This window comes from Pelodiscus sinensis, chromosome 25 (assembly GCF_052426305.1).
Source record: "Pelodiscus sinensis isolate ZL-2025 chromosome 25, ASM5242630v1, whole genome shotgun sequence".
Taxonomy (NCBI): domain Eukaryota; kingdom Metazoa; phylum Chordata; order Testudines; family Trionychidae; genus Pelodiscus; species Pelodiscus sinensis.
This window is the reverse complement of record NC_143076.1, coordinates 13,753,785-13,776,406: the sequence shown is the minus strand read 5'-3', so window position 1 is coordinate 13,776,406 and position 22,622 is coordinate 13,753,785. Positions and strand designations below refer to the sequence as shown.

At 44.8% G+C, this 22,622-nt stretch overlaps 1 protein-coding gene across 5 annotated transcripts in view; it reads left to right on the top strand.

Moving 5' to 3' along the window:
* Positions 1–22,622, top strand: part of TTC12 (tetratricopeptide repeat domain 12) — an 83,448-nt gene that overhangs the window by 25,107 nt on the left and 35,719 nt on the right. For 2 of the 5 annotated variants that reach the window (XM_075909443.2, XM_075909442.2), the window contains exons 1-7: positions 8,969–9,118; positions 10,162–10,257; positions 13,082–13,224; positions 15,481–15,511; positions 16,051–16,128; positions 16,687–16,808; positions 19,518–19,577. In XM_075909443.2, the coding sequence (XP_075765558.2) occupies positions 10,194–10,257; positions 13,082–13,224; positions 15,481–15,511; positions 16,051–16,128; positions 16,687–16,808; positions 19,518–19,577 (498 nt within the window). In that variant the 5' untranslated portion in view covers positions 8,969–9,118; positions 10,162–10,193. Of the gene's footprint in view, positions 1–8,968; positions 9,119–10,161; positions 10,258–13,081; positions 13,225–15,480; positions 15,512–16,050; positions 16,129–16,686; positions 16,809–19,517; positions 19,578–22,622 lie in introns of those variants that run through there. The other 3 variants (XM_006111239.5, XM_089773297.1, XM_089773298.1) reach the window with 3 other exon arrangements.

Genomic DNA, 22,622 nt, shown 5'->3' with positions numbered 1-22,622 from the left:
AATGCTGTCTTAGGGCTTTTCAGGCCAGGCAACCTTTTCAAACTCCCTGGATAGGAGCGTTCCATCATTGAAGTCTCGCTTAGGAAATGTTCCAATGGGACTTGCTGCTGTTTGATTCCTCTCCCTGGCAAGGAGCGTGCTGACCCTCTATTCTAATAGCTCTCTATTCTCATACCCAGTGTGGGTCTGCTACTGAAAGTTTAAAACAATCTCTTCAGGTGGATGAATTTCAATTCTGCGCTCGCCTCAGGCCCGAATCTCCAGCCCACATACCTTCCTCCACATCATAAACTTCTAGTGATCAAATTAGACGCTTTGCGGCTCATAAGCTCCAAACGGGCCCCTCGTCGCTAATCAGCAGCAAATCAGCCCCCTGGAATAAAATCAAAGTATTCCCCTTTAGTGCTGCACTGAACGGTGAGAGTGCCCAGGATCCATGCGTGCCATGTGGCTTCAGCAAAGCTCATAAAACTATGAGGGTGGGGAAGAAAGAGTTTCCTGAAGGGGGAGAGCATGCGGTGCTAGTGAGAGAGGCCCAGATCCTCAAGGGGATGTACGATTTTAACACCTTTCGGGATCAGAGAGCTCCCCGTGCTGGAGAGCGTATGAGCTGCAGAGAGCTCATGTTAACCTAGAAGTACTGAAAAGCCAAAAATCAGCTAGCTCCACTCAAATCCATCCCCTGGTACAGAGTGATTCTTACAGCTTAATGGCTGGTGCTAGAGGGGGTAAAACTCGAGCGTGCTCAGGCCCGAGACACTGTTGCTCATCCTGTGCTGAGCAGAGGAGCCACAACAATGTAGGGTCTCTACCTCGGTAAGTTATTGCAGCTTCCTTTGCTCCCCTCCGTGGCTACCACAACATACTGGCTTTTCAGGAACCCTCTGCATGATGGACAAGTGCAGAGTCCTGCAGCTGGATGGAAGAAATCCAGGCATTGTTACAGGCTGGGGACCGACTGGCTAAGCAGCAGTTTGGCAGAAAAGGACCTGGGGATTACAGTGGATGAGAAGCTGGATATGAGTCAGCAGTGTGCTCTTGCATATTAGGATGCATTAGGAGGAGCATTGTCAGCAGATCTAGAGAAGTGATTATTCTCCTTTATTCAGCACTGGTGAGGCCACATCTGAAGTATTGCGTTCAGTTCTGGGGCCCCTGCTATAGAAAGGATGTGGACACATTGGAGAGGGTCCAGTGGAGGGCAACCAAAATGATTAAGGGGCTGGAGCACTTGATCTACGAGGAGAGGCTGAGGGATTTGGGCTTATTTAGTCTATAGAAGCGAAGAGTGAGGGGGGATTTGAGAGCAGCCTTCAACTTCCAGAAGGGAGGTTCCAAAGAGGATGGAGAGAGGCTGTTCTCAGTGGTGGCAGATGGCAGAACAAGGAGCAATGGTCTCAAGTTGCAGTGAGGGAGGTCTAGGTTGGATACTAGGAAAAACTATTTCTCTAGGAGGGTGGTGAAGCACTGGAATGGGTTCCCTAGGGAGGGGGTGGAATCTCCATCCCTAGAGGTTTTTAAGTCTTGGCTTGACAAAACCCTGGCTGGGATGATTTAGTTGGGATGGCCCTGTTTTGGGCAGGGGGGTTGGACTCATGACTTCCTGAGGTCTCTTCCAGCCCTAGGATTCTACGATTCTATGATGGAGTAAGTCATTCACCTCCTGCTGCCAGGCCCAGAGAGGAATGAGAGCAGCTAACACATCCATGGCAACTGCAGGCACTCAGTCCTACCCCGTGAGTGTTGGGAGAAGTGTGAGAGAACTGATGAGGTGGTTAGTGCTCTGAAGAGATGCGGGAGGATTTAGTGCTATGGGACTCTGCCAGGCTGTGTAGAATGGAAGAGTGTGGGACGGGTACCTGGGGAGCTCAGGCAAGACAGGTCCATGCAGGGAGTGGTTAATGTATGGCATGAAAATCTCTCAGGGGAGTTATGGGAGGGAATTGTAGAAACAGGCCAGCTAAGGGACTTGTATAAAAATATCCTGCCAGACAAGTGCCACCTTTGAGGCCTCTTCCCATCATCCTTTCCAGCATCCCTTGAATGCCCTCAACCAAATCCCTGGGGTCCTTGTGTGTGCCAGCCTCTGAGACAGCCAAAGAAGAAACTCACTGCTGGATTGGCACTGCCCAGGCAGCCTTGAAAAGGGGCTGTCAGGGGATGCAGATGGATTTGTTGGGTTACCCCAGCAATAGAAAGAGTAACTGCCTGGAGCCATCCCAGAATGAACTGCACCTCAGAGGTGGTATCATCCAGTCCAGTGGATAAAGAACCAGCCTGGGATGGTCTGGGGGAAATCCTCGTCCCACTCACAAAAGTTTCATCATTGACTTTGAAAGGGTTCTAGTCCTGCCTCTGCTGCTAACCTGCCTGCTGGGGGTCCTTGAGCATGTCACTTCATCCTTCCGTGCCTCTGGTTTCCCTTCCCACTTTGTTTTGTTAGACGGTAAGCTCTTTATGGCAGGCGCTGCCTCTCTCTGTGTGTATGTACAGCACCTTGCACAACGGGGCCCTGATATCAGAACTTCCAGGCACTATTGTAATACAACTAATAACCATCATCATTCTCAGCAGTGACACCCAGTCTGGGACAGCTGGCAACCCTACCTGCCAAAGTGAGATAACTCTCTTTGCCCTGGCATAACTGATTCATGGGAAGGAATCCCACACCCCTAGCACTCCCTAACTTCAGAGCCTAGGATGCCAGCGACCCTTTCATGAGAGGGTGTGACCTAAGGACTCTTGGTGCCAACTGACAGAGGGCACAGGATTATGGGGGTTCCCAAGTCTGGCCTCTATAATCATTGTGAGATGTAGGCACAGAACATAGGTGAATAGTTTTGTACATGCATTAAAATTTACGATCCCTAGGACTGTACTAAAGCAGATTATGAAAAGAGTGGGGGTTAGATGGGAGTGGCGGGGAGGGAGGAAGAGGAGATGCTTATCTCACTCTGCCTGATCATCTGAAAATTGAGTATCATGCACTTCACAATGGATACCCATTGACTGTCTGACCAAAATGCGAATCAACAGACTGGCAGAGGCTGCAGGGAAACAAACAAAGCCTACAAGGCGTCTCTTGTTTGGAATAAGACTGTGCACTTTTGAAAGTATATCTGGGGTGCAGATGAGTCTCCAATTATTCCTTCTATCTGTGAGGACAAACCATCAACAGCCTGATTGTATGAAAAGGACTCTCGGCCAAAATGGTTGAAAATATTGGAAAAAGGACGTGGGCTAGGGGACTGGGGAAGGCTGTGTTACGAAGGCGTAGGCTCTAGAAAGCAAGTTATGGTTTTGTTTGCTAAGTAGCCATTTATTTTCAATAGTCTTAGTTTCTATCTCTTGAATAATAATTATTATCTTTTGATGATAAGCTTATTCCTGCTAACACTATATATATGGTTACGTATTAAGCAGAATGATGACCCTGAAGTTTGCAAGCTGGTGTGTACGTTGGGAACAGTGAAGCTGAGAGCTTTGTGCATGTGCAATGGAATGGGCAGGGCACTGCAGCAGGACGCATGGAAGGCTGGGGGCAGGCGTGTGCCCATCATTCATCAGTACGAAGAGAGCAAGCATATTCCAGAAGAATAAAAATACTTTGGAGTGACTACAGAATGATCCGTGTCTACATGGCCCAGAGACAGCGCTTGTTCCATTCATCAGCATCATGTGAATAGAATGAAAGACCCAAGTTATCCATTCAGGGTATGACTAGACTGCAGAGTTTTTCAGGGATACCGGAGGAATGCGTCTGCTTTTCTGAAAAAAACGTCAGAAAAGCAGACGAGTTTTTTCAGTATCCCCGTAAGCCTTGTTCTACGAGGAGGAAAGGATGTTCCAAAAGAGGCTTTTTTCTCAACATTTGGCCCAGTGTAGACGGGCCAATTTTCGGAAAAGCCTCTTTCGGAAGAAAATTGGAAAAAGATACGCAAATTGCGGTTTGCAATTTGCGTATCTTTTTCCAAAAGAACTTTGTAGACACAACCTCAGAGAGCAGCTCTTTCAAATTCCTTTTTGTTCACCACATTTGTCTGATATGGCAGCTAAATTTGTGGGACCATAATGGGCTCTATCTGCCAATAAAGTAAATGTCTTGGAAGTGTCGTGCTCTGCAGAAGAGATAAATCAGGGTAAAAGTTACCTAACTCTTCATCTCTTTGAGGTAGATGTCAATTTCTGCACCATGTAAGAAATTGAAATTCATCCATTTCAAGTGTATTGAAGAGTGGAGGTGAATTAAGTTTCTCTTGCCTGCCTGTCTGAGACAAATATTTGCCTAGGATTGAGCTATATAGGCAGCCATTTGGGATGGTTTTCATATCAGAACATTGCATATGGCTGTAATTAGTGCATTCCCAAGCATTTGAAATTCACGGTGATGAACAAAAATGGATTAAGAACACACTGGATCAGATCAAAGGTCCATCTAGCCCATTATCCTGTCTGCTGACAGTGGCCAATGCCAGATGCCCCAGAAGGAGTGAACATAATAGGTAATCATCACATGATCTCTCTTCTGTCACACATTTCCAGACAAACAGAGTCTAGGAACACGATTCCTACCTATCCTGGCTAATAGCCATTGATGGACCTAACCTCCATGGATTTATCTAGCTCTTTTTTGAACCCTATGAAAGTGCTAGTCTTCACAACACCCTCTGGCAAGGAGTTCCACAGGTTGACCATGCACTGAGTGAAGAAAAACTTCCTTTTGTTTGTTTTAAACATGCTACCTATTAATTTCATTTGATGACTCCTAGGTAAGTCTACACTGCAACATTATTTCAAAATAACTAGCATTATTTTGAAATAACTTAGTCCGTTTCTACACAGTGGGCAGTTATTTTGAAATAATGTCAAAATACTATCAAGCTGGAGGACTTCTTATTCTGACTCCTGGAACCCTCATTGTAGGAGGAGTAAGGGAAGTTGGAAGAAGAGTGCTGTATTTCAAAATAAGTGCTGTGTAGACGCTCCCGATTTCGAAATAAACTATTTTGAAATAAGCTATGCAATTGACATAGCTCAATATGTGTAGTTTATTTTGAGTTAAGCCCTGCTGTGTAGACATACCCCTAGTTCTTATATTATGGGAACAAGTAAATAATGTTTCCTTATTTACTTTTTCCATATCAGTCATGATTTTATAGACCTCTATCATATCCCCCCTTAGTCTTCTCTTTTCTAAGCTGAAAAGTCCAAGTCTTTTTAATCTCTCTTCATATGGGACCCGTTCCAAACCCCTAATCATTTTTGTTGCCCTTCTCCCAATATATCTTTTTTGAGTTGAGGTGACCATATCTATATGCAGTATTCAAGATGTGAGCCTACCATGGTTTTATATAGAGGCAATAAGATATTCTCCGTCCCTTTCTAATTATTCCTAACATTCTGTTTGCTTTTTTGACCTCCACAGCACATTGGGTGGATGTTTTCAGAGAACTATCCACAGTGACTCCAAGATCGCTCTCTTAAGTAGGTGTAGCTAAATTAATCCCCATCATATTGTATGCATAGTTGGGATTATGCACTTTCCAATGTGCATTACTTTATATTAATCCACATTAAATTTCATTTGCCATTTTGTTGCCCTATCACTTAGTTTGGTGAGCTCTTTTATAGTCTGCTTTGGTCTTAACTATCTTGACAGTTTAGTATCATCTGCAAATTTTGTCACCTCACTGTTTACCCCTTTCTCCAGATCATTTATAAATAGGTTGAATAAGACTGGTCCCAGGAAGACCCCTGGGGAACTCCACTAGTTACCTCTCTCCATTCTGAAAACTTACTATTTATTCCTATCCTTTGTTTCCTGTCTTTTAACCAGTTATCAATCCATGAAAGGACCTTCCCTCTTATTCCATGATAACTTACGAGCCTTTGGTGAGGGACCTTGTCAGAGGCTTTCTGGAAATCTAAGTATGCTACATCCACTGGATCCCCCTTGTCCACATGTTTGTTGACCCCCACAAAGAACTCTAATAGATTAGTAAGGCATGATTTCCCTTTACAGACACCATGTTGACTTTCCCCCAGCACATTATGTTCATCTATGTGTCTGACAATTTTGTTCTTTATTCTTTATTTATTTCCCTTCTGTTTAATAAATAACAATGTACTATGACATCTTTGCAGACCATTGTACCCACGAAAGCCCATAAAGGTATCATACACTACATAGTGAACATTATACAGGAAACCCTCACCATTCACAGTGTATGCAGAAATGCATCCACTGAGAATGGTGAAATTCGCAAATACTGTAAGCCATGGCTCCTGCCCCCATGGTGCTCTTGAACTCACTGGGAGCTGCAGGAAACTCACTGTAGCTGCCGGGAGCCACAGGGAACTCACCATGGGAGTCGGGAGCTATGAGCCATGGAGAGTTCCCCATGGCTCCTGACCCCCAACACAACCACGAGGCCAGGACAGAAGACCAGCAAATATGGGAAACTGCTAATAGTGATTCCATGAATCGCGAGGGTCTCCTGTAATTCCATCAAAATGCAGCTTCTCACTACATAGCATGCTATCAAATAGTGCAAGGGGGAGAAAATTAAGCCAAAATATTGGGGCAAACTTTCAATATTACAAGAAGTACTAATGGATTTTTAATGTCCATGAAGAGCAGACAGGACCCAAAGCTTGTCTACACTAAGCTACTGTGTGAATTTAAAGTGCATTGTCTACTCTGCACCAGATCCCCATGCAGACACATTTACTGTGCATTAAGAATGCCCTCACACTTTGACTTAGTACACTTCCCAAGTGCAATAAGTCTACACACACAAAGACAGTGCACAGAAAGAGTACGTACATGAAGAGTTAGTGTGAACTGTAGAGTGGGGAAGGCTTTATCCCCATGTAGATAAAAATCCATCAATCAATAGTCTGTTTTAAAATATAAATTTAAATAAAATGTGGGTTTTTTTTATTCTATAGAATCAAAATACTGCAGTAATTTGCATTATCCAGTTTTGATTACACTGGTGTTCTTGTGTTACATTAACTCATGCTTTGCAGTTCTGTACTGGAAATATCCTTTGATTGAGGATATCAAAACACATTACAAACACAACTAGAAACAAACTGAAAATTATTATTATTTTGTACTGCAGTATAACCTACAAACTCCGCACAGAGAGTAAGGACCCATTGTGCTGAATGCCATATAATAAAAAATCCGTTGAAAAATCAGTATTTTCAGATTTTTTTTCCACTGAGACATGTGATCATAGAAGCAAGAAAGGCCATTTTTTAGTTTCACATGAGCAAGTTTCTGTAGGATTAAAATACCAGTTAGCCTGAGTGAGTGTTTCAACACAGATGATAGCATAATGTGATTTCTAGTTTGGTTCCGGCTCAATACCTGATGAGAACAAAGGGCTTTTCTGTATTTTGGCAATACCTACTTGGTTCTTCAGACTGAATACTCACTGCTAGACAGCATGAAAATGAATCATTATTTCTGACAGAGAATGATAGTTTTCCTCTGCAATATCAATTGAATGTTCACAGGGGGGATTTCTGACCCACTCCCTGTTGACAATTATTATTGAGTGTTTGATGACAGTTGCAGTTTCACCTCATCATGAGAGCTCTTTCTCTCTTCTTGTCTCCCTTGTTGTATCTTGTGAAAACACCATTAGATAAAATGGGCTCTTTAAGAGAAAATAGCTGTTGGCCTTGCCTCACAGAGCAAATAAATCCATAGAGCAAAAAGTGAGGGAGGAGGGATTTTTATTATAGTTCGTAAGTTAAGTAAGACAGAGATATAACTCTGAAGACCCCAGGATCATTTCTATTGCCTTGATAGAGTAGCGGGTGATGCTGGCGGACCCAGTGGACAAGTTTCGGTGAAGAGGCTGTTACAGACAACTCTCTCTGAACATGCTGTCTACCTCAGAGAGACAACACCCAAACACTGAACTCTGAATATTGGACTTGAGGATATGAGGGGACACTGCTTGGTCACGGCTGGCAATGGTCAAGCAGTCACCTGCGATTAACCTAGCTGCACCAGATCAGTGATAAAACATATAGATGGCATCATGAGCTTTTAAGGGCTGTGTCTATGAAAGCTCATGATACCATCTACATGTTTTGTTAGTCTATAAAGTGCAAGCAGGCCATTTGTTGTTTTTTCCTGTACAGACTAACTCGGCTATCCCCTGAAGCTTCAGATCAGTAATGACAGTGCAGGGCTCTTTGATATCGGAAGATCAGCTGTAGGGTGTGGTCATGGGCACTAGGCCCTCCAAGGGTCACCAGGTGATCAGCTGTAGGGTGTGGTCATGGGCACTAGGCCCTCCAAGGGTCACCAGGTGATCAGCCGTAGGGTGTGGTCATGGGCACTAGGCCCTCCAAGGGTCACCAGGTGATCAGCTGTAGGGTGTGGTCATGGGCACTAGGCCCTCCAAGGGTCACCAGGTGATCAGCCGTAGGGTGTGGTCATGGGCACTGGGCTCTCGAAGGGGCTGAACACCTGGTGGAAAAGGGCCCCTGCCCAGCCTGGGTGAAATGAGCAAATGGGCGAGGGTGGGGAGAGTGAGGACGAGCGAGCGGGGCGGAGCCGGGGCAGGCGCAGGGTGTTCGGTTTTGTCCGGTCAGAGAGCGGGCGCCTTTGTCTCTGAACAGGCTGACACCGGGCGCAGGCGGCTGCCAATGGGCCCTTGCAGAAGGGGGCTCACGGGATGGGGCCAAGGCCAGTGTCCAGGGAGAGGGTGGCACTGCCTGAGCTGGGGGGGGGGGCAAGAGTTTCATGGTAATTGTGCATGCTTCTCCAACCCCATTGGACAAGACTATGACCTCTGCCCCCTGACCTCTGCCCCCAAGCTCTTCTTGCACCGTTCCCTAACCTGATCCCAGGTTGCCCACCCGACTCTGAGGGGGAGCCCCGCCCATCTGCACGAGCCCCGCCCCTTCGCTGCAGCCTGGCCCCGCCCTCCCGCGGCCGCCATTGGCTGAGCGCTCGGTTCGGAGGACGCCGCGGCGGCCCCGAGGGAGGAAGGGGCGGAGCATCAAGGGAGCGTTGCCCCGGCGACCGGGAGGACGCTGCTCCCCGCGTTGCTGCGCTGCCTGGCTTCCGCCCTGGCCTCGGCTCGCAGCGGTGAGCAGGGACCCCCCCCCCCCGCCACGCCCTATTGCCCCCCTCCCCCACCCACGCCCGCCTCTATCCTCCCCCTGCCCAGCCCCCCCCCCGCTTCTATCTACTCCTCGGTGCTTCTCGCAGCTTCCCCCTCCCCCAGTCCCCACCCCCCTGCCCCATCCGCCCCTCTGCATCCATCCCCCGCTTTACAGCCCTCCCCCCACCTTTTCGTGCTGCCCGCAGCTTTTCATTGGTCCCCTCCTCTCCGTGCTCCCTGCAGTGCCCCCATTGCCCCCACCTCCGCCTGCAGCCCCTTGTGCCACCTCTCCTCACCCCGCTCCCCGACCTACAGCCCTTCCCCTCTGCCCACCTCGCAGCCTTTCTGCACTTCCTGCAACCTCTCCATTACCCTTCCTCAGTTCCCACTTTTTTCTGCTCCCCACCCTGCAGTCCACATACCCACCACTGCCTCCCACAGCATCGCAACTGCTTCCCAGATTTTTTTTTAGCCCCACCTCTCCCTGCTCCCCGTTCCCCAGCCTCTCTCTGCCATGAGCCTCCCTTACTTCTGCAGCCCCCTGTCCCTACAGAGCCCCGCTGCTCCCTGTTCCTGATGTCAAGCCCCACTCTCTGACTGGCCACTGTGTGTGACTTCCTTGCAGCTAGCTGATGGAGCCTTTTGATTTGTCTGGGTTGTAGCTGCAGGGCCAGCTTCTCTCTGCAGTATTTCTGTGGGAGCTGCTGGGTCCTGAGCCCTTTTGAAAGTCTGTTCTGTTAAGTGATTTTGTGACACCGCCACTTACTAGATCAGATTTGTGATCCCCTGCCCCAGAGGAGCTTAAAATTGAAGTTATATAATGCTCTGAGTAGCTGTCAGATGGTGCTAACTGTAGTTCTGGGGTGGAAACAAACTGTCACAGCCCAAGTGAATCGTAAAGGGAAAGTGAACCAACCTTGTGAGCTGTCCAGCCTCCCCAGATCTGGCAACCAACCTGTATTAAAATAACTAGGAGGTTACTTCTAGACTTTGTTTCTCCCACCCCTTCTGTTATTTGTTCCTCTAGGTTCTAATTGACCTCCCTACTCATTCTGTACCATGCTGGCTAATGAGCAGGAGGAGCAAGATTTGCAGAAATTCCTGAGAGATGTGGATGAAATCAGTAAGTATACTGTAAACGTGGTGATCCAGATTTATTCTGCTTGGTCAGAGCATGTACTCGTCAGCCAAAGTCACTGCATTAAGGACAACATTGGCTTCTGAGTTTAGTGCCTCCCTTCAGACTTTTCAGAGTTGTTGAGTTATCCTAATTGTCACTCAGCTCTTACCAAGAGCAGCTAGTGCTGAGTACCTCTGAAAGCCAGATCCAAATGGTTGTTAGTTGGGCCCCAAGTAACAGAACCAGTCAAAATTGAATATTGCTTTAAAAAATGTTGGCCATCATCTTTTCTTGTGAATAACAATGTTTATAAACAATACTCTCATAGAGTGAGGCCCCAGTGGGTTGTAGTGCATGCAGGGGGGTTGCCCTCAGGCAGTCATGGAGATCTGAGTAGGTAGGGTAACAAATAAGTGAAATTTAAAAAACATCTGACTTTTTGATAAGTGATGGTAATAAATGGCCTTTCTGTAGCCTCTTTCCTCTGAGGATCTCAAAGTATTTTGCAGACATTATCTTATGAAGTCTTATAACACCTCTGGCAAGTAGCTAAGGCAGCGATGGGCAACCTAGGCTAGTGAGTGGGCCGCATGAATGGCCCTCCTTCATCTCAATGGGCTGCAAGACTGTTGTAAGCAAAATAAGTCTTCTGGAATAGGATAGCTTTGCCAACTGTGGTTGCACACTTAGAATGTGCAGGGTGTGCTGATTGAACCATAGTGGCACTTTGATTGGATGCAGAGGGCGTGCACGGCTCTCACAGTTGATGTTGTATGCAATCAGCATGCACCTCTCTTCAAGTGCCCTTGCTTTACATGCCTGCCGCTTTAGTAAAACTGGTATGAAAAAAATGACACCGAGACCAGTGGAATCTGCCAACTCTGTATGCGAGCAATGGGGAACAAAAGATCTTGCAGGCTGCACATAGAACTAGGGATGTGAAAGTGTAACTGTGTATATGGTTAAATGATGAGCTTAAAAGCTGGCTCTCCATGAGCACCATCTCCCGGGGAGTCCTCTCGCACCTCGCACTGCTGCTCGCTCCCCTCTTGCCCCTTCCACCCCCATGTAAACACTAACAGCTGAAATTTTCAGTGGTTACATGTTTACTTAATTAAACACATTTTAGGGTCCTTACAAGATGCCCACCACTGAGTTAAGAGATCCACCACTGACTCTGGGATGATTGCTACAATTTTTAGCAGAGTGTATCAGTGCTATGCAACAGTTTAGGACAGGAAGTGAAACAGAAGAATAATAGATCCATGTGAAACTGCCCCAGAAATGTTGGTCTAAAAGGGACTTGGGAGACCTGCTTATTTATCTTTTTCACTAAGGTTGGAAAACTTAATTGATTTCCAACGTACACCAGTATGCACTGTGGTTTGGGGGGATTCTTTCATTTTATCTCCTGTTGTTGCTTCTGAAGTTAGATTCCCAGCCAGAGGCAAAAGACAAAAACGCATCTTTGGCACTGGACATCTAATAAATTATGAAAAATAAAATGAACCCAAAGAGGAGATTTTTATATTTGAAACAACAAATGACTCTCTCTTTTTGAAACTGCTTTCTCCGTTTTAACAGTGAAATTTTATCTGTGGACATCTACGCTCACTGAAATGCCGGTAATTGAATCACACAATTGCCCTCATCTTTGCTCAGTGATAAATACCCAAATAGAAAATGAGGTCATTTGAGGAAAAGAAATAAAGAGAATTAGGGAGAAAAGGAAAATAAAAACTTGGGTGGAGTGGAGGATTAAAACACCAAAAAGACAAGATAATACAGTTGTGGTCACTATGTTTAGTTTTTAAAATCTCTGTGTGCTTGGAGTTGTCACTCTCGCTAGACACTGGTAATATCTCTAAGTGCCTCCGGTTATTATTTTATTTTTAGAATCATATAAGACACTGGTAGAACTTAGAGATGGGAAAAAATTGTTTGATTGACTCCATCCTCCTGCCAGCATTTGGAGCTATAGCTAATGGAGGAACTATAATATATTAAACTGAAGCTAACCTGAACCATAGCCAAAAGGCTAAGGACAGATGAATTTTTTAAATTTATAAATGTTGTCCTTGTCATCTATATGTTAAACCAAGTCTTAGTGCATGTCTGTATTATGAGCACCAAGTATGATTCCCAGGTCAAAGAGCTGTTCTCTCACTGGTTCTCATTGAGCTAGCAAACTACAAGTAAAATGTATCCATGAAAGCTCAAGCTATGGAATGGGCCAGCCACACTGAGTGTGTGTGTAGGATCTTGGGTGGGCAGAAACTGGCTAGACACTCTGAGTACAGATTGAACCTCTGTGATCTGAAATTCTTTGGTCCAGCAATAGCTGAGGTTCAGCAGGACCATGAAGGTTGCTAGACCAGAGAGCCCCAACCACAGAGGTTGCTAGTGGCTGGGAGCTCAGCTGGCAGGCAGCCTGCAGGGCCAGCAGCCTGAGGACAGGGAACCCAGCCAGTGGCCGGCAGCTAAGCAGGGCCGGGGGAGGGAAGCCACTGCTGCCACTTGGGGGCAGGGAACCCCAAGGGCCTGACTTCCCCTGGTCGGGCAAACTCCTTCCTTCAGGACTACTCAGGTTCCAAGTGTGCCAGACCAGGGAGGTCCAACCTGTACCACAGCATGTGTAGCTATGTTCCGCTTTCTGATAGCATGAGAACGAGTGCACTGTCTCCTCAAGCGGGAATTACACCTCACCTCAAAGCATAGGCATACCCTTAATCGTACTTTCAGCTCATGGCTTCAAAGGCATGTGTAACCAAAGGGAAAACTTGACTCCTGGTCTCTCTAAGTGTGTTTTATTTCATGTTTGTTTTAGCTAATTTGGTTCAAGGCTTGAACTCCACAGACCCAGCTGTCCAGGAAAAAGCCATTTCTGATACAGAGAAGAGACTGGAGATCAAAGATCAGGGAGAATGCAAGTCCAAGTTGAACAGAACAGTCATTAACTCCCAAGATGCTGTAAGGCTTATGATCTCTTTTTGAATATGAGATGTAGGTGGTTAGTCTTTCAAATGATGTAAGTGTAGCCATCTTTCTGCATATGCATACCCCAGACAAGCCTCATAAGTTTTGTTAAAAAAATAGGTTGAATGTAGCTTAAACCTACGTGTAATTTCCTTCCTTGAAAGCATATGAGAGAATGCCCCACATCATACTTTACAGCAGAGCTACTCAACATGTGGCCTGTTTGTTTGTGGCCCGTATTATGGTTTGGGTTTATGTGGAGCTCAAAATGGGGCCTGTGGGTGGGATCCTTTGAACATGGCCTCCACTGGGAACATGCTCCACAATGGCAAAGCAATAGAATGGTCTTCTGTTGATATGCGTTTTAGTAGTTAAATTCCTGGGCTGTCATTGCTGATTAAAAGTGCTGTCATCTGGCTGGAAATCACGTAAATATTGCATTTTATTATTATCAGCAGAACTGACTTAAATGGGGCCTGCGTGTTGTGTAGTCTTGCCTTAATCTTTGTATTCATGCCCATCAGTGAGAGAAGTTATTTGCATATACAGGCAGTCCCCGGGTTTCGTACAAGATAGGGACTGTAGGTTTGTTCTTAAGTTGAATTTGTACATAAGTCGGAACTGGCGTCCAGATTCAGCCGCTGCTGAAACTGACCAGCGGCTGACTACAGGAAGCCTGAGGCAGAGATTCTCTGCCCCGGGCTTCCTGGAATCAGCCGCTGATCAGTATCAACAGCAGCTGAATCAGGACGCCTGGGACAGAGCAGCTGGGGCGCTGCCCGGTAGGTCCCCGCAGCGCCGCACCTCGGCGCTGCGGGGACCAACCAGGCAGCACTCCAGCTGCTCTGCCCCAGGCGTCCTGATTCAGCCGCTGCTGAAACTGACCAGCAGCGGCTGAATCAGGATGCCTGGGGCAGAGCAGCTGGGGTGCTGACGGGTTGGTCCAGTAGCGCCGAGGAGCGGCGCTGCGGGACCAACCGGCAGCGCCCCAGCTGCTCTACCACAGCCGTCCGCGAGAAAAGCCTGGTCTGCTGGGGGGGGGGGCACACTAGCTGTGCCCCACCCCCCCAGCAGACCAGGGAGACGCGGGCGGCGGGACCGAGACACGCCACGGTCCCGCCGCCTGCATCCTCCGCGGCTTTGCTCCACGTCTCCCTGGTCTGCTGGGTGGCGGGCCAGCAGACCAGTGAGACGCGGAGCAGCTTTTCTCGCCCCGGAGGACACGGGGGCGGGACTGCGGCACGTCTGGGCGGTCCCTGCTGCCCGCGTCCTCCGGGGCGAGAAAAGCCCCGTTCGTAAGTACGGATCCGACATAAGTCAGATCCACATAACCCGGGGACTGCCTGTATTTGTGTATATATATATTTGCATGTATATGCAACCGCGTGTAAGTTTTGGCGCTTGGCATGTACAGTGAGTATCATTGTGGCTCCCGAGGCTTCCAAAGTTGAGTAGCTCTGCTTTACAGCCTACACATGTTCAAGCTTCAGGAGATCAAAAGGAGATCACTGAGTGCTAATAGCAAAGAAGCAGCGGGTGCTGAGATACTGTAACATGTAGCTACTATTTGCTGCTTCTTAAGGGCATGATCCAAAGCCAGTCCTAGACATTAGGAGCTAGATTTGCAGGTGCCTAAATCTAGATAAGTATCTAGTGGAATTTTCAGAACTAAACAAATTATGCAGCTAATGTCTGTTGAAATCAATAGAATTTGGGCACCTATCCTGCTTAGGCACAAGAAGGAATCCAGCTCAGGCTCTATCTGCATCTTTAGGCACACACGTATCTTTAAAAAGCTGGCCCCTAGGTATTGTACAGCTGCACCTAGTCTTATTCATAGAAATGCTTTAATTATGGAATGTCTCCCAGCAGATTGTTATAGCAATTTGAACTGTCAAGACTTCCATGGTGAATTTTCCCATCTGAAGAGTCTAACAGAAATTCTTAGCTAACTTTGTAAGGGGACATCTGAGCGTTGAATTGTTTTCTTCTATTTTGTGACTGAAAATACTCCTGGTGGAGTTAGTTTTGACAAGTTTAAAATGCTGCTCTTGTTACTAGACTCATCTTGTTACAGATCTTTGTTTTAAGCTGCTTTAAAAAATGAATGTGATCCATCTTTCGCAATCCCTATTTTTCATGAAAATTGCAGCTAGTTTAGAAATAACTATACTTAAATTTATTTTCATTCCAGCTGAAGCCTAATCTCTTTGTTTATGTGTTTGTGTGTCACTTATCCACCTCTTTCAGACCACACAGAATATGGAGACAGTTAGACGAGGTAGGACAGAGTTCACCTCTCTGATAATTATGCCTTGTTCAATTTGTATCCGTAAAGCTAATGTAAGGATTGTAGATTGCTTTCCCTGATTTAGCTACCTCACACAGTGCCTGATCTAATTCCCACTAAAGTCAATGATAATCTTTCACTTGACTCTGAGAGCTGTATCGAAAAGTTATAATTGCTTACAAAATCCCAGTGTGCCTGGCTAGCTTATGCATAGTAAGGAATTTTTTTAGCATATTCACTAGCTCTCATCTAAGAACCTCATTATTCTGAATCGAAAATAAGAATCTCTTAGAGATGGGCTACTTAAAGAGGCAAGTATGCAAATCTAGGGCAGCCTTATGGTCTTTGTGTGTAATAGCTTATCATTCATGTTTCAAGTTATATCAAATTAATGAACTACCACCTTAAGATTTCCTTTGTGGAGAAAACGTGTTTCTGAAATGACTTTTCTCTCATCTGCAATTTGATTTTAATGAGGAAATTTTTTCTTTCGTTGACTGAAATGCTACCCTAACTCTGCTGGCGCTCAGACAGCTTCATGGCAGCATTAGAGAAAGATGCGAAAGATCGAGCCAAAAGGAGGAAGAAAAATGAACGTTTGGCAAATGGTAATTGCTGAAGTTTTACATTTTTGATGCCCACTAAGCACTGCTTAAAAAGAACAGAGCTGAATTAAGCTGGTAAGATAGCCTGTTAGCCACATTTTATGCACATTAATGAGCCTGGGGAGAAGGAAGCTGGCATTTGATGTTCTGCAGTACCAATGGTCTTATGTATAGCATTGATCAGAAGCCAGTGTTGTCTGCACACAGTAGGTGCTGGGGTTTTGGAATGCATTCCTCTTGATGGCTCTCCTCTTGATGCATTCCTCTTGATGGCGACTTAAGCTTTGGCGGGAGAGAGATGTGGTATGTGGGAAGATGTAAGTAATCAACTTTATAGAGAAAATACAAATGGCCTGAGTTTGTATTTTATAACACAAAGGCACATAAATTAAAATACACAGAGAAAAATCTGCTGCATGCTATGCCCAGTCAATACTTTTCTGAATGAGGCGGCATAGTGGGAATCTGAGGGCAAGTTGCAGCAAGAGAACATGGCTTCTGTCCACTGTGTTTACAGCTGGAAATAATGACATTTCCAATGTATGGCTCTTCTTGCTGCAGCCCTGAAAGGGAAGGGAAATGATGCATTCAATAAAGGAGACTATGCCACAGCTATTCAGCGATACACGGAAGGTCTGGAGAAACAGAAGGATATGGAGGTTCTGTACACGAACAGAGCTCAGGTCAGTGTGTGATTAATCTGCTAGAAAAGTATTCATTTAGGTACAGAACAGTCTAAGTCACCTGCAGGTGGCACGTAAGAATCATTGCTCTGTGGTCCAAGCTAATTTCAGGAGGCCACATATGTTGCAGATGAAGTGGAAAAAGGAGGAAGAGCAGCACATAAGAGAATTGTCTCAGGCCATTCTCCACAGTGGTGCTTTTGGTCTCGTTTTTGTTAGCAGGAGTCGATAGGGTCAATTTTACTGCCATGTTACCAACAGTGAATATTAATATGATTAAAAGTTACCAGCAAAGTACTTCAGACTAAGCTCCGTAATGAAAATTTCCCTTTAGTTTCTTTCACTGATCAAGTATTCAGCTTCCCAGGAGAGGTTATAGTGAAAATCATGCTGCCTTTTATTAGCCCTGAACTAATTCCTCAGTCATGTAAAGCATTTTATGCTCTGTCTGTGCAAGTGTCTTAATAGAAAGTATTGAGCCATCTATATGCAGCCTATAATGTAGTATCCATCTTATATTGCGCCAATTGCCATGATATCACAGACCTGCAATTGAGTGTCCAATAGCTGGTACTAAAGGAAAATAGAATGTAAAAATAATCTGCCACGCACCTTCTATAGCTTAATGCCGGGAAAGTCTCTATATTCCCTTCTGTTACCAATTACCCTCCTTCCTTCTCTTTTCTCATAATCTGTAATGGGAGCTAATTCTTTGACATGCCCATATGAATGGACGAATCTGTCCTAACATATTCTAAATAGGCTGTTGAGAGCTAAATGTTACCACAGGTAACTTGTGTTGAGTTCTTTACCTACCTTGTATGCCAAGAGGGGCTGGCAGAGCTCTTATCCGTTCCATTTGCCAAATAGTATATCTCTAATAATAGACTAATTATAGATTTTAAGGCCAGAAAGGTGGACCTTAGGATGTTCATTATTATTGCAGCCTGTGGGAGCTTCTGTCATGAACTGGGACACAAGTGTGGCAGGGTTTTAAAAACACAGAATAAACAGTCTTCCCCTAAGACTTTATCATCTTGTCTTACCTACTTCACACACAGGCCATAGAATTTCACATACCTTAGGTAGCTCAGTCATACATGAAATGTCTTTTGGGAACAGCACTCATGTCTCATTTCTCCAGTGCTTTAAACACAGGGGGATCCTTCTTCTCCAAATGCAAATCCTGCCTTTCAGTACTTCCGTCAAGGTTTCATTTGACAATTGAAATCCCTTCCAAAAGCCTTGCAACCCATTTTATTGTGTGTAACTGTAACACCCTTCCCTATCATGCATCAGCAACAGGGTCTGCACCCTAAACGTTCAGCAGTGTTGCACTACTCTAGCTAAAGAACTGACGCATATAAGCCAGTGCTGTGTTGAGAGAACTGCTAATAATGTGAGAAACCGTAGTTCTGTGACCTTTTACTCAATGGCATGTTACCTATGCAAATGGGTATCTGTGGTTGGGTCCTTGCTAGGAGATTATGGTACCTATTTGGGTGAACATTTATTCTGTTCATCAGGTTATCTCAGTGCCTTGTTAGAGTCTTGAGGGAAAAGTTGCACTTCAGATAATAATTGGACAGCGAGGCTGTGTCTACACTGGCATGAATTTCCGGAACTGCTTAAAACGGAATGCTATTCTGTTTTAAGTTTTTCCAGAAAAGGAGCATCTACATTGGCAGGCTGCTTTTCCGGAAAAGCCCTTTTTCTGGAAAAACATCTGTGGCCAATGTAGATGCACTTTTCCGGAAAAGAGCCCCGATCGTCATTTTCGCGATGGGGCTTTTTTCCGGAAAATACTACTGGGCTGTCTACACTGGCCCTTTTCCGGAACAGTATTCCAGAATAAGGACTTATGCCCGAGCGGGAGCAGCGTAGCTTTTCCGGAATAGTGGCTGATTTTGTACAGTAGAGCGTCGTTGCTTTTCCGGAAATTCAAGGGCCAGTGTAGACAGCTCGCAGCTTATTCCGGAAAAGCGGCTGATTTTCCGGAATAAGTGGCCCAGTGTAGACACAGCCCTATTGTTTTAATTCCTAGCTTGTGCCTCTGGCTTCTAGAAAGGAAAACTAAACCTGACAGACACAACCCAGAGCTTAGCTCCTCACTTGATCATGTAGGAATGATTCGGCAGTCTTGTTGCATTCGTTTTATTTCTGTTGTTGTGACTGCAGCCTTTCTCCTGCAGGGAGGGTCAGAATGGAATCTCACTATGGAAGGGCTGTTTGATCCACAAACTCTGTTTGCTTAGCTCTTCCTCCTCCCCTGCATTCAGTGACACACAATGCACAGGTCACCCCCAATCTTCATGAAAGGAAAGTTCAGTGGGGTATATATTTTTCCAAGCTACCTTTTATTCTGAAAGACGAGTCAAATTTTTAAAATTGTGAACTGAGGACGTATTCCTGCCTCTGGTTTAGCACAGACTCATGAGTGTTTGGTGCTTGTTTTGTGCTTGTTGTATGTTTCACACCCTTAAAAATCCACTGCACAAAGGCACGTTACCAGAAAGGTTTAGGAGAAGTTAATTAAGCATCAATCTTAATATGTTGGCACTTCTTGTGGGTTAAAACATATCACTTCATTAAACAAATGTTTGTACAGTGCTTTGAACTTGGAAAAACATTATAGAGATTCAAAGTACTATAATTCTTCTTTGGGCTGATAAATTTGCTGATCTGTGTCCCTTCTTGGCTTTATTTCAGGCTCACATGAAGCTGCAGGAATATAAGAAAGCAATCAATGATTGTGAATGGGCTTTAAAGGTAACTGTTTTGCAGTTTCTTCAATCAGTTGGTAGAACACAGAGTATAAGTAAACATTATTAAATGTTCCAACAGAGGTGTGCATCACTCACTACCCAACTTCATTTATAGTTATAGCGGGCATGTCAACAATATAAAGAACTCTTTACTTTTTTGAATCATGATCTCTAGCCTAGATAATCTCATGTCCCAGCATGCACTGTGCTAGTGATGCCAGAGGCCTATTTATACATATTCATACAGTGATGCAATGTTGCAATGCATGTTTTGACCTCACAGCTTGTTATCCTAGAAACAATTCTCATGGCAGAGCAATATTTCAGAGGAATCTATGCTTCTAATGGTGATTTGCTACAAATGTGCTTAGTACTCTGTCAACATGGGTGAAATTCATCACAGTGCGAAGGATCATTGAAAGCCCTGGGCATGACTTCAACTTGGCATGCTGAGGTCCTTGCTGATCAGTTCAAGCTCTGATGAAGTGGGGGCTCATGCATAACGGTAGCCTGGCATTACTTCCCAGGTGGAGACAACATTGTTAGTATTTCTGACATTCTTTTAACAACTGAAATAACAGCTGATGCTAAGTGTGAAACTTCTCTGGGGTACATTTGCTCTTAGTGTGAGTTAGTCATGTCTGTGCCTGCCAGTGGTCCCCAACCCAGCCAGTCACAAGAAATACAAGTGCTATGCTATGCAGCCCCTACGGTCTCTCTAAAGGTCAGTGATGGGCATGTTCCAACACTCAAGCCCTCCAAATGTCTGCCTGGAATATCCAGCCCAGCAATGGGCAACCTAGGCTAGTGAGTGGGCCTCATCAGTAGCTCTCCTTCATCTCAGTGGCCCACAAGATTGTCATAACCAAGATGGCCTCCCGGGATAGTGTTGTTTTGATATCTGCACTTGCATAGCTAGAATTTGTGATGTGTGTCAAATGAACAGTAGCAGCACTATGATTGAATGCAGAGGGAGTGCACGGCTCTCACAGTCAATAGTGTCTGCAGTCAGCATGGGTCTCACTTCACATGCGTTTGCTTCATATGCATGTTACTTTAGTAGTACAGGTAGGCAGTGTTCCTGGGCTTGGGCGGCCACCCATGAGAGATTCAGGGTATTTTGATTAGCAGAATACCCACAACCTGCAGCAGGTATTTCTGTTGGTGGTGCACATTTGTAGATATCTCAGTGCACATAATAAAATGTATCCTGCACATGGATGGAAAAGTTTAAAGGGAACATTGTTAATAGGATAAAACTATGTGGTCTGAAACCAGCAAAATCTGGCAGCTCTGCGTGTGGGCAACGGTAAACAATGTCTCATGGGCCACACGCAGAACCCTGATGGGCTGCTTGCAGCCCACATAGGCCACAAGTTGCCCACCACTGATCCAGCCCCTGATCTACTGGACATTCACGGTATTCATACATCTGCTTCCAAAGAAATAGTGCACTCCAGCTAACTCGTTCTCTCTCAAGCCTCTGTTCTGCTTAATGCAAATGTGCTTATAGTGAAATCAAGTACAAGTTTACGTGACAAAGATTCAAGTGATAGCAAGTAGGAATATTGGAAACAAATAGTTACATATAAAATCATACATGCATACTAGAACAGGCCCTTGTCCTTTCCCCAGGAAGTCTCCTCTTCAGAAGCTTATGTTGGGGTTCCTTAACTGTAAATTCTCAGGTCTGCAATTGGTCCAGGCAGTAAACATAGCTGGCTCCCTAGATGTCCATTGTTATATATACTAACTGAGTTAGCTCTGAGGCTCATCTTGAGTCTGGTGATGAGCTTTACTTAAACAGTTTTGGAATCTTTTATTTTTATATATCTATATCTATATCTATATCTATATCTATATCTATATCTATATCTATCTATCTATCTATCTATCTATCTATCTATCTATCTATCTATCTATCTATATAATGTTATAATGTTTAAATAATTTAAAACACCTTCTAATCATTATGATGACCAGAGAGCAATTGGCTCATGGTAGAGATTTCATGTGCCAACGACCAGTTGATGAACTCTTGTACCAATATCAGATGCAGGGGATCTCTGTAAAACCATGTGTCAGCTGGTACCAAGAGGTCCCTCGATCATACTGAGCTACGTTTCCCGATTTAAAAAAAAAATCATTACCATTTTAAACAGAGAAATTAAGATTCACTGATATTCAATATTGATTCAAATATTTAAAGTTTGATATAACTAACGATAAAGGCCTTTGCAAACATTGTCTGGCTATGTTCTGTTGATCTGCTTAAAAATGTAAAGGTAATGGTCTTGTTAACCTTGCAGTGAATCCTCCTAGTCAAAAGTATTCATATGGCCTTTAGAAAGGTGAAGAAATATAATAGAAGCCAAAAAGAAAGGTCTGAATCCAAAGCTAGCGGCTTTAAAACATTGCTACTCGTTAAATGCAATATAACACTGACATATCATTAATAGGATTAGCAATGTAATATTAGGAAATTATATTTCTCTTACACACAGATGGACTGGAAAAGATCAGCCAGTCGGTCCTTAACTGTGAAACAAAGAAATCTTTATAACTAGTGTCAATAAGCACTCATTTCATTCATGGCAGGGCTGCTCAAGAAAGATGTGACGCTTCAACTGCTCTTAAGATTGGGTGTACATTACACAATGTAATTACACATATGGCAAAAAGCCCATGACATTGAGTCTTGGGACCTGGCTGTAATATGCAGAGTTCCAGGGGAGTCAGCTAGGGTGACTCAAGTAGGGTGCAGCCAAGAAATGGGACAGCCAATCCCCAATGCTGGTGGTTATTCCAATATTTATATTCATCAAACTAGCACAAAAAATCAAGTCTCTGGAATACATCTGATGTTAGGATGGGCTGTCAGTCCTTTGGTTAAACTTCAGTTCCTAGCAAAGATCTTCCAGAGATGAAAAGCCAGATTGAAGACAAAATAGAGGAACCTCCAAGGCCTTTATATATCCATGGCCATATGGAGAGAATCCCATTGTTCTCTCAGTGTAAAAAAAGTACGTCCCAAGATGGAGTTTGTCAC